The sequence below is a fragment of the Scatophagus argus genome, chromosome 1 (genome assembly GCF_020382885.2).
Source record: "Scatophagus argus isolate fScaArg1 chromosome 1, fScaArg1.pri, whole genome shotgun sequence".
Classification (NCBI taxonomy): Eukaryota; Metazoa; Chordata; class Actinopteri; family Scatophagidae; genus Scatophagus; species Scatophagus argus.
This window is the reverse complement of record NC_058493.1, coordinates 12281456-12294498: the sequence shown is the minus strand read 5'-3', so window position 1 is coordinate 12294498 and position 13043 is coordinate 12281456. Positions and strand designations below refer to the sequence as shown.

Sequence of the window (13043 nt, the reverse complement as noted above, 5' to 3'; positions counted from 1 at the left end):
AGAGACAATAATGGTAAATGATATTAAGGTTCAAAATCCTTTTCTTTAAGTGATTTGTCTCTACACCCCATAACCTTATGTTGTATGAAGTTTACTAATATCTATATATTGTAAGCAAAAAAGATGTAAAGTGTCTCTCATATCCATGCAGAATATGTGTATGTGTGGCATACATGCTCCTTAATGACATCATTAGAGCTAATGAGCGTTCCTACCCTTTGTCCGTCAGTGTGTGTGTGTGTGTGTGTGAGTAGACTTCTGTGTTTATGTGAGCATTTGTGTGCCTGTCTCATGCTGACTTAGGAACACACAAACATCACATGACCCCAGTTGATAAATGGAGGATGGCCCAGTCCCCAGCTCCTGATGTGACATTGTGTGTGAGCGTGAGAGAAGCAGAAAGATGGCGAGAGAGACAGAAATTTCATCTAACCACCAGTGTCCACTGGACGCACTGGAAGCACCACATCTTGTTTCTGACAAGACTAGTTACACTTCACTTGTGAATTTACTGCCTGTATTTATTGACATAAATATCAGAACTACAGGTGCAGATCAATTGTTGTTGACTTTGTCTTTCTGTATGTATGACAAACTTATTTTTTTTCTCATTTAAGTCACTTTTCCTCTTATGTCTTAAAAGGAGAAGATGGGATAATATGGTTTTCTTTCCACTGACATGCACTATGAAGGAAATACAGACGCTTAACATGGGTAAATCTAATTAAGAAAATACAGACTCGTAATATCTTCCATCTATCCAAACTAATAATAAACTAACCACAAATGTGTATTCAATTGTGCGTATAAAACACACACAAAGGGACAAAAGACAAGATGCTACCAATATTGGAAAAAGTGGCTACTAATGAACAGATTGCCTGGAGATGTTTGGATTTCAAAACGCTTCTCATGGACATTTAAACTGCAGAAAAGAAATGACAGACATCCAGTGCCATCCAGACATAAACAGAGAGACACACAAACAAATGTACGCGTCACACACATGACCTTGCATCCAAACACACCTGTATTAACAGGCCGGGTGTGGGCCGGTCAGCACATACATGCCGTTGGGGGTCATAGCCAATACCGTTGCAGCATTCCTCTTCCTGACGTATGACCTTTGACCCACAGCACTGCAGAGTCACTGTGGCATTGCCAGCAGGGTGCATTGTGGGGTATCCATCATTGCCCACACAGCAAAGAGAGGTTGAAGAGTTCATATACTCCTGACCACAGCAGATGAAACCTGCAGACAAGAAAATATGTCATATTACATTTTATATATATATTATTACTATAGATCATACTGTAAGCAAGTAAGATTTTATTTCATGAAACTCCTTTCAATGTTCATTTACATACCGAAACTGATAACTGAATGTTTTAAGTCTTAACTTCTGGAAAATAAAGGTAGCCACTACATTAGTTGCTATCCATATTATTCAAAACTACGCTTGGAGAATTAGACACTGCTCCACCTATAAAAGACAGAGGTCGTCCCACAGCACCGATTGGTGTCTGACATCATGCCATTATCTACACACTGTGGTTAAATTTCTATCAACAGTGATGTGTACAAATACTGCATGTGTTGCTCTATTGCAAAGAATATTGGCCTTTGCCTTCTTTACCTCATCACCGCTTCCTGTCCTCCTCAGCTTCTTCAAACCTACTGGCCTTCCTTGAACACACACTCATCCCATTATTCTGCCTTTTCCTCCACCTCACTGCCTTTTCTCCTGTCCTCCTCCCTCCATGACCTCTCCTCCTTCCTTTCACCTCCTCTTGCTTTATGCTCTTCTTCTCTTCACACTGTCAAAATACTCAGCCACAGCTGGACTGGACTGTCTCTGCTCCACACATTGTCTCTCTCCAAACTCCCTCTTCATCCTGTCTTCAATCCCACTTTTCACATCTACACAGAAATAGTATTAAGGCTGCTCTGAATATTAGTGTGCATCTTCTCTTATCAACTCTACATCCTCCTCTTCTCTTCCCTCCCTCCTCTCCTCCCCTGCACGCCTCTTTTCCTCTCCTGTATTCATCTGCTCGCACAGCAGTAATATTCAGACTATGCCTTCGAAATAGAGCAAGGGGGAGAGGAAGTGTGTTTTTCTGAGAGCTGCCATCTCTGACAGTGATAGGTGATGTCTCTCTGCCACCACTTCACCTTCAGCAGCAAGGTGACATTTAAAATAAGTGCTATCACTCCATTTCCCTCTAAATGTTTTGCAGCGGGACATCAAATTTCAGACGTGGTTCTTCATCTTTGAAATTCAAATAACCTGAGAATGATTGAAAAATTAAAATTGTTTTAGTGACTTTGAGGTAGAAAGACTCATTCTGGGTGGACTAAACATTGTTTTGGTCTACAGAATCTGCAAAAGTTCAGTTATATGTACTCTGCCTGACAAGTTTTTGGCACAGAATGTTGATCTAGTTGAATGTCTATGGTTATATTTTAACTCTAAAGAATTTATTTAATAAAACTGTGAGAGAACGAGGGCTGGATTCAAAACAGAGACATGGAGATTCGTTGTGACTTCTTAAACCACTGAGGTGCCTCATCCTAACCACACTATGCTATCCAAATGAACAGGTTTCCACTTGGTTTACCTACATGATATGAATGTGATAGTTAACAAAAGAGAGAAGCTCAGAAAACTCTGACACTTGTGTGTAAATAACTCAGGTCGTGGACATGAGGATGAAATGAAACCGCCAGCAGCCCTTTGACAGCAGATAAAAAAAACTGACGAATGCTGAAGATACAGTAGATAGAAAACATGGCGCTCTCTCTCCAGTGGCCTTACTAATAAAGCAAGTTGAGCCGATCTGGTTACCGCAATGTCTCAGCTTAGCTGAGGGCGGGGATTGTCAAGCTTCGGCCTTGCAATGGATTAGGACTATAACATTGTCCTGTTATAATACTGAGTCAGCAAAGTAACCCCCTGCTGTGAGGATGCACTGGAAATACAAATGAGCATGGCATGGCACGGCACGGCTCAACTAAAATATGGAAAAAGGACAAATTGTAATTTAATGAGAAAGCAATAGTAAAAGCCTCTCATTTGGAATCAGACTGAAATATTGCGAGGACCCCCATGTCTTTTTGTGATTATTTAGTTTAGAGTTGAAATAATCCAACATTCATGAGCTATTTAGCAAATTTATCCCAACAGTTGATGACATGCTGATCTGTGCCACTATCTACCCCCAGCTGTGCTGCCCATTTTATTTGACAGCAGACATTAAACACTAAGTCATTGCTTTGTATCATGGCCTTGCCCTTTAATGGGACTGCAGCTAGTTGTGGAGTGATAAATAACTTATTGTTTAACAACCTAATCAGCGTTCACTCTTTGCACATGTGAAATACTGTTAATTTAAGTAATCCTTTCACTTAAAGGCCAAAAGTGGAAAATGGCACATATTTTCTCCTGCGCTGTTGGAGTGCATTATGTTCTCACTGCATCCATCACAGGCAACATGTGACAGGAAAATGCATGTGTGTGTATGATTGTGTGACATAAAGGCAGTCTGACGGCTAGTAACTCACTTAGCAGCGGCAGCTGTTGCGGAGCGGGGGCTTGGTGGCCAATTCCCCCAGCGCCTTACTTCAGCTTCAATGACGCGCAAATAAACAGCTCAACACTTTTCCAAAATAGCTCCTCTGCACTCATCCCTCGTCCTCTCGGCATCCTCACCTCTACTCCTCCCTTCCATCCAGGCCCTCCACGACTCACAATTTTTACTCATTTGCCTCCACTTCATTTACTCTTCAGAGGTCCGTCCGTATTTCCATGCATCTTTCAACCATTCAACATGGCTCTGTTCAAACTTTATGCACTTCTTGATTCTTTTTAATGGTTTTTCTGACTTTAAGAAAAGCCAACTTTATACCTTGTGAACTGAAGTTCGGGAGTATTCCTCAATCTCTAACTTCTATATCAAGCTACATCTCACCATCTCTCTAGCTGTCTTTCTCTTGACCATCACTCTCCTTATTTCTTTCTTGTCCTCTTTTCTCCTAATTATCTTTACAACTCCTTCCTGTTTCCACATGCCTCTTTTCCTCTCACTATTGCTCCCTCCATCTCTCTCTCTCTCTCTCCCTCTCTCTCTACACCCACCAAGTTTAGAGGTCTGCACTGTTTGTTTACTGTTCAGCAGCTAAACATCACTTGTATTATCACCCATTCAGCAGAAATCCAATCCCTGTCTTTGTAAGCGTTATCTGTGTATGGGTGAGTGTGACATGCTTGTACATTTGTGTTAAGGCTTTGAAACACACACCTCCTGTTTTCTCTATAAGCTCTGTGTGTTTGTGCATGCGTATGCATATGTGTATGTGTTGACAACACTTTATCACACACCTCTTGTTTTCTCTCTTGCATCACAGAATGCTTCAGCCCTAATCTTCAGATTTACGTTGGATTTGCATACATTCGTTAATAGAGTCGGGAGCGCTGCGTCAACACAAGGTGCTTAGACAACGTGAATTATTATTAGGGTTTCAGTCATTCCACTTAATGATAAGTCAATATTTAGCCCTGCCAATGAACTACTGATAAAAATGTGTGTTGGGGATTAGGGTTATCCGAGCTCTCTAGGAGACCAAAACCCCTCCACAACTTTAAACAAACCAAACACTTTTAAATACCTGAATATATTACAAGGGGTTTGGCACAAAGTGCAGAGCAAGTGCACACACACAAAGATTGTGTGCATACACACAAGCATACACACACAAACACAAAGGATCAAGCACATAAAAACTGATATACTTATTAACAAATGAGCTTTGGACACCTTTAGCTTAACACAGAGGTATTCTGGCCTATAAGTCATGAGAAACTTTAGAACAGAAAACCTACATTTATGTGTGAGAATGTGTTTTTCTTTTTTGCTTAATCTGCCAGCATAAATAATGGTTGGAAAGCTTTCCTGCATGTCCAAGACAGAAACAAAACACAGTCATATGTCATACAGATGGCTGATATCACTGACAGGTTATTCTAATAATCAAAAGTATATTTTATTTTCATGGTACAGGTGTGTCCCCTCACAATTCCCAAGAAAAGTCTGGCTCAATATCAAGGTCATAACTCTTACATTTTTGCTATGTGTTCAAAAAAACAACAGCAGCTCTCATCAAACTCTCAATAATCTCACATCCCAAAAAAATTCAGTATTTGCTGGACTCTAGCACACACACACACACACACACACACACACACACACACATTACAGGAAGGAGTGTGTGTGTGTGTGTGTGTGTGTGTGTGTGTGTGTGTGTAAGCAGAGGCACGCACTCGTGTTCCAGAGGGGCGAGACTATATGTCATGTCGAGAGATGAAATCACAGTGGATTGACTTTCTCACACAGTGCACAGTGTTCCCCTGTGGACACACACATGTGGACGTTGGGGCAGCAAGCACAGACATAATCAAAGACACACACACACACACACACACACAGCCACACTTTTCCCAGCTGACTGGTTGTCCTCTTGTCTTTCTGACGTCTTTTTTTTTTTTTATCTCAACAACATTACCAGCTGGGCATGTGTGTGACATTGTGTGTGTTTGTGTGTAGTGAATCTCTGTGTGTGTGTTTCTTGAGCTGTGTGTTTAAGTGTGTGTATGCTGAGCTTAGGTAAATGCTTTGGTGGCAGTTATATTTTAACCACTCTACAGGGATTCACTAAAAAGTGAGTCACAGCAAGCAGCTGTTTGTGTGTGTAGAGAGAGAGATAAAGGGGAAATGATGAAGAAATGAACAACTAGAAGAGTTAGACAGCCAAGTGACAAAAATAGGGGAAAAACAATTAAAAGATGTTAGATGTGGCAGAATTGTTAGAATAAAACATAGTGTTTTACGTGGTATGCTCTGAGATGCACCAAAATCAGGAAGTAGAAAAATTCAATACATATCTGCATATTGACCAAGAGACATTTTTACCTTCCGGACAGGTGGAAAAGATAATGATAGACACAATTACAGAAACACAAACATTTAATCATTAACAGAAATGTAACGTTGTTAAATGCGGGGTGAGAGATTCTGAAGAAAGACAGCTGATGCTTTGGCTTGGAGGCTTGGTCTGAGCTGTAGAGTCTGACTGCAGCCGCGGCTTAGCTAGTTAACCCACTATTCGTTAAGATCGAGTTGGTACAAATTTCTTTTGTTAATGCAACACAAACCAGTCCCATTTGTTTCATTGTTAATCCTGTCCTGTCTTGTCATGACAGGAACGTCTCCCATGGCTGCAATCACACCCATCTCGGTCCGAGTCACTATTGCCTTAATGTTGAGTCTCACTCAACTGGGAATGAGACTAAATGATCAACTATATTTCCCCTGAATCGCTTACCCCAACACCTTTAAATGAGCGCTAGATGTTTTACAGCAGAGTGACATGGAGACTCCAGAGCAGATTCACCTCACAGGTAATCTCACATGCTTCCGTCTATCCAATTTTACTCTAAACCTCACCAGAGACATTGAAGCTGAAAACACAATGAACCACGGCTCGCCTCCTTCAGGTTACCCACCACTGTGAGTTGTGAGTGTGGAAGAAGACTCATGAAGAACCAGGAATCTCATGTGCTGGCCAGCAAGCAGAGGATATGCATCTTCTAAATGATTGTATAAATGCTTCCTAGTCTTGTGTGCATCACCAGTCGAGAGAATCATAATGGGTGATGGGGTGATGATATGCTCAGTGTTAAAATGAACAACTTTTGTGATCAAGTGCAATTTTTAGCAGAGGATGTGATGCCAATGTATGACGGTAAGAGGCATCGGACCGCTCAGTCTTTATTACCATCAACAAAATGCAAAAAATTTAAAAATTTCCAATTTCCATATTCACTGAGGCACAACACTTTGGCCAACTTTTTCATAACTTTGATTCAATGCAAAAAACCCTAAATTTCACTTTCAATGACAAATTAAGTTTGGAAAGCTACACATACATGATTTTAAAATCATTTACAGTTTTGCCATTGTGCACGCAAGAATTTTTTTTTTTTAAATTCATAGTAAGTACTAGTTCAACATAAAGGGAATTCAGTGTGTAGCTAAGGCTATAGGCCACTGTGGTGCAGACATAACAGCTGATTTTGAACAAAAGTTTTTAATAACTCTAAAACACACATATACAGAGATACAGTATGTAGCTGAAATACTCCATCACTTGCTAGAAATGAGTAGGTCAGTGTGTCTATTCTTGTGCATGTTTAACTATGAAACTGTTTTACAGCAACAGCAAACATCAGAGAAACACCAGGGCACACACACACACACACACACACACACACACACACACACACAGGAGACTGTCTTCAATGCTGTGCTCCTGACAGCCTCTGGTTTGATTCTTGCCAGTCATTAGAGTAAACCTAATAGAAAAGCCATCATCATAAATACATTAACAGAGAGAGAAATGTCTTCCTGTGTTCATAGATCACTCGATCTTCTAAAGCAGCCAGACGCTGCTGTTTGGAATGCACTACTGTTGGCCATTTGCTGCCCATCATTGATGAGAGGCTTTTGGCAATGATGAAACCCCACAAATACACACACACACACGCCCATACTCAGAAACTGACGAGAACCTTTTGGCAGAAACAATGAAAGAACATATGAGAAATGTGTGTGTCTCTGTATAAAGAAACATGTAAAAATACAAACACATACAGACAGCCAAATGCAGAAAGTGAAGTATATTTCCACCAAGCTGAAGTAATAAGCCTTGCATACTTGCACACACTTAACACACACACAAATGCATCCACTTTCACAACTCCGCCAGGCTCGGAGTGAGCTAGCTTAACTACTGGGATAATTTCCCTCCAGCAAATGGTCACTGTGCCCTTGAAAAACATATTTGATTATTACTTTTTCTCCCCCTCCTCCTTTTTTTCTTTTAGCATCATCACAGCCATTTTCATCACGCGCTCTGATGATGGCACGGCAAGGCGCGTTAAGATAACACCCCAGCACCGCCAGGCTTTTAACACTTAAACGGTGAAAAGGGATATTCAGATTTGTCCTTGAACGTTTGGATGGGGCCTGCTGGGCTGGGACAGAGGGAGGGAGTCAGGGAAGGAGTTAAAGAAATGCATACATTTTAAGATTCACTTACTTTAAGAAAAAGTGAGGTGGGGAGGGCATTTACGGTAGCACCCATAGTGAGTGATGGGAAAAGTGGGGTTGAAGGGCAGATGGAAGAGTTTAAGAACTGTACACCATAAAGAAAAGTGTGAAGGGGAAATGATTAGTGGAGCGCGCACAGTGAGGCGGGGGACTTAGGGGGAGTTAGGGAGCAACGGGAGGCCAAAGATACTACACACGTTCCTTTAAACACCATCTAATCTGACATAAGTCTTAGCTAAACATCTTACATACAAACTAAGACACAAAAGAAAAGAGGAGCAAATGAAGAGCTTAAAAGTTGGTCTTGAACCTGTATCACAGGAAGAAATGCTGCAAGAAAACTGATGCAGTCTTGCCCAAAAACAAACAGTACTGAATCTACTCAAAAGTGAAATTAAAGCTGCTTAAACACACTGACAGATTGGGAAGGGGGATTTAGTATTGACACTTTGTATTATTGTTTAACAACGAGGGAATGCTGAGGATAGGATTGTAAGCCATCTCAATAATATCCAAAAAACTAAAACTGGTCAGAGTAGAAGTTTTGCCTGCCATTTAAGACCAGTTAAGTTTGAATGAAGACACATGTGAGAAGGAACCTTTGCAGAGCTGATGTAGTTAGGCTGTAAGCTAGAAGAAAACAGACTTGAAGAGTAAAAAGTGCACCTGTGACCCTAAAGCATGAGTGAGGTAGAAGCCGTTACGTGGCTGGTGTGGACAGCTGTATGTTCCACTGAGTACTATAAACGAGTAACGAAATGTATAAATGGGGTAAAAGATACAAAGTTAGATTGCTGCTGGAGAAGCTTTGCAGAAGCTTTTTTGATACCAACACAGGGAGGTGAACAAGTCAGAAATCACAAATCAGCCTCATGGCAACTTTAAATACAAAGTCTGAGACACACTAAATGACAACACAATAATAATAGTAGTAGTGTGATCGACATAAGTAGGCTTCTACAGTTAAACAATAGAGTGTTCATAAAATTGTGATGCACATTTGCATAAGGAAGGAAAATAAGGAAAAACTGTGCTCATCATCACAGACTGACACAAACAATCCAAGGAAAAAACAGAAGAGAAAAAAAAAGTTTTTAAACTCATCTAAATTACACTTAAAATTTGCCATAGTGTAGCGTGAGGTGGCAGATAGATGGGTGGGTGTTGGGTGGGCACAAATGATGCCAACTTACACCATGAAGAGGGAGAACAACATATTTGTTCAAATCTCTGACTGAAGTTAAACTCACAGACACATTTAGATGAAACACTGCCCACTAGCCCCGCTTGGTGTTTGTTCCTTGTATTTCTTGTTGGATGAGGCAACGTTTCTGACCCTGATTGTATTTCACCTGAAATACTTTGCTTTTCCATTTTAAACAGTCCGACCATGAATGTGTGTGTGTGATCCTGAAGCTGTGTGTTCCATATTTTTGGATTAGTGCACATGTGCATGCAATTCTGTGTGTATACACATGCAAGTCTTCTTGTGAGTGTGTGTGCTTGTTGTGTTTGTGTGTGTACATCAACGGGTGCACATGTGCATGCAAGCCGGTATGTGTATCTGTTGCCAGACGGCTGTCTCCTGGCATTGCTGTTCCCCTGCAGTGTGTGTGTATGGTTGTTGACAGTGTGGACGGTAATGTGTGATAGATCGCACTTCAGGGACCCCATAATCACATCAGCCTAACCTAGTCTATCAGCTGGGCACAATGGGATACCCTTCACTCCTCCTTTAATCTGCTCCATCTAGCTCTTCACCACTCTTCTGTTCTTCCTGTTTTTTTTCCCTTTTTTCTTTCACTCATTTCCCGCCTCCATTCTGTCAGTTCCCTTTATTTGATGTAAATTTGACACTTTTTTTTAAAAAAATTATTGATTCTTTTCTCTTTTCTTCATTTTAATTTAGATTTTTTTTTACAATGTACATTTCATTTAAATTTATTGTATTGGTTGATACAGCCAATCGTCATTCTTTGCAGTTTTCTCTCCATTTCTTTCTCACTTTTTTGAGTCATTTTCACAATGTAATTTTTTCAAAGGTACACTATTATTAATCTGTAATCTTTTCACTTGCTTGCATTTTCCTCCTTTATTTCTATTTGCCTTTCTTTCACATATCTGTCTCTCACTGCATCATTAAAAATACAAAACATGGTGAGAGGCAGCAATGAAAGTGAGCGGTGCCAAGGTTAAGTATCTCATCCTGTAATAGGTGTTGCTGTGTGCACGGTGTGTGTGTGTGAGTGTCTTGAAACAGACGTGTGGGGTCGAGGTTGCATAGCCGGCCCCAAGGCTCCCCGACAGCGCAGTGCACCCGGCAAATGGCCCTTAGCCTTGCTAGCGCCGTTAGCCCTGCGATCCATCATACCATATGTTCTCAATGGGGAAGCTAACGCTAATGACTGATGAGTGGATGGGTTGGGGGAACATAAAAGAAGGGAGGAGAGGAAGAAGAAAAGGTGGTGGGAGGGGAGAAGAGGAGCAAGAAGCCAAAGGAAGAATCAGAAGAAGTGAGGAAAAAAAGTTGAGGAAAAGTGACAAAAAACATGCAAAAGGACAAAAGTAGATGTGAAATAAATTAAAGAAGGAGACAGACAGAAAGAGGAGGTGCAGAGCATATGTACTCCTTGGGAGGCCAACTCAAATGAAGGATGACCTTATAGCCCGCTCAGTTTGAAAGGAGGGTTTAGTGGAAGAGAAGAAAACGAAATTAAATCAAATTAACAAACCTAAGTCTACATTTGAGATCAGTGTTTGAGAGCAAAAACTCTTTATAGGAGAGTCTTACTGACAATTTCATGAACAGATATGATAACATGATGACATGTTGGTAAACCAGAAGCATCGCCTCATGGTTGTACGCCTCAGTCAACCAGGCTACCGTTTCCATCCATGTCTGTCCAGACTCAACACTGTATATGTAGTGAAGACTTTGTAAGGATTTAGTAAAATGCATTCAGTGTATCACTGCAGTGATATTTATGATTCCAGTGAATAATTTCATGTGAGAAAAATGCTATCTTCAGAGACTGTTTTTACAGGAGTACGGAGAGAGAGAACGAGTTTCTTCACACGGTGCAAATGAAGCTGACCATTGACCTTTTGCATATAAAATGCCATCGCTTCATCATTTTATCCTATTCGACATTTGAGTGACAATTAGCAGGAAAGGACATTTCAGGCAGTTTGAGAACTCAAGTACTCGAACTAAACAATGCTGTCTGTAGAAAGTGCTACCTTGTTGGCACAGTGCTTTTACCTCATACATCTTCTCATCTTTTGTACTTGTTGTTTGCTGCAATTGTCGCTTGTACTCTGGCTCAATAAAGGTCGGAAGCCTCCCTCTTCCACAAAGCTTAAGGAGAGCACATCTCCAGACAGCATTTTCAGTCAGTTTGCATTTATATTTGTGAGGAATATATATTTGTGATTACTCTAAATGTTGGATGATTATTGATGTCCAAATCAAGTAGTTGAGAACTTATTCCTAACCCCAGTAACTAATGTATGAAATGACCACCAAATTCTCATCAGTTCATCCTTGAGTCCAAATGGATGTTTTTGAAATTTACTCAAGATGTTCCAGAGATGCCACATTCACAAAAATGGAATGGATGGACAATACAAAAACATAATGACTCTAACGACTTGCCAAGACAGAACACAAAAGGATTTTATAATAGGGAACCGTAACAAATGACTGCATAGAAATCAAAATATATCTGAAATAAAGGCATTATTTTTTTTGGGAACTTTTTTGGCAACATTTTTCTGTGATTAGGGATCTTGTGTGTGTGTCAGTGTGTTTGTGAATAGGCTAATGGAGCACTATAGGCCCGTCCATATGGGGCCATTGTTTATGTGTGATGAATAGAGTCCACGTGTCTGTCTCTGGCACTCAGCACTAAGTGAACCCTGCCGAGGACACCCTGTTGACTCTGTGTGTGTGTGTGTGTGTGTGTGTGTGTGTGTGTGTGTAAGTATTTGTGTGTAATGTGTGGATGCACATAATATGTCTATAACTGTGAAAGCGTATGTGTTTGTGTGAAGGAGAGAGAATGAGTGTGTATTTGTCCTGCTGTGTGCTTGGCAGTGCCCTCAACGGTGCCATCCCGAGTGTGTTTCATCATCATCTGCCATGACAAAGATGTCTAATGACACACACGTACACCCACACCCGCACACACGGTCCCATCTGTGCCATGGTATCCGGGTGCTTTGGGACACTGCAGGAGAGGAAGAAAGGGAAACGACCCCACGTTCATGCTCCATGTGTCTACCTCAACCCTCTACGCTTTACTATCATTTTCAGCCTTTCAGCCACCGTCACCAGGAAACTCTGACAAATTCCTTTTTCAGCCAGAGTTTTCTGAGAAAAAGTTTTTTTATTGATTGGATTTTACAATAAAGGATTTTCTTGAGACAAAAACTGTTCATCCAGAAATCTTAGCAGCCAGTGTGCTTTCACTGTTTGGCAGAAAAATGAATTCACCACAGAATCTTTTCATTTTTTCACTGTTATTGAAATAAGAAAATATTCTAACAACAGTGGATATTAGTTTATGTCTGGATGTGTGTATCCTTCACTCACCTGGGGCATATGTGTGCACTTCCCCCCTCTCAGCGTCACCGCAGCACACTAGTGTATCATCTACAATCCGGCCTCCACAGCATTGGACCCCATAGCCATCATGGAGGCTTCCACTACAGCAGATCTGGCCACCTCTCATGGAGTAAGGAACCCCCCCACAGCAGCTGTCACCCAGCCCCACTGAGACCCGGCCCCGCGAGTGGTCAGGACAGCAGTTTTCATCTACAAAGACAAGGACAGATGAAGGAAACACTTGAACAACATGGGAAAGGGCAGACTC

At 41.1% G+C, this 13043-nt stretch overlaps 1 protein-coding gene across 1 annotated transcript in view; it reads right to left on the bottom strand.

The window, feature by feature from the left end:
- Positions 1 to 13043, bottom strand: part of ush2a (Usher syndrome 2A (autosomal recessive, mild)) — a 184653-nt gene that overhangs the window by 51760 nt on the left and 119850 nt on the right. Inside the window, exons 62-63 of the mRNA XM_046383631.1 lie at positions 12764 to 12985; positions 1029 to 1252 (exon numbers count right to left, since the gene is read on the bottom strand). Of these exons, the coding sequence (XP_046239587.1) occupies positions 1029 to 1252; positions 12764 to 12985 (446 nt within the window). The remainder of the gene's footprint in view (positions 1 to 1028; positions 1253 to 12763; positions 12986 to 13043) is intronic.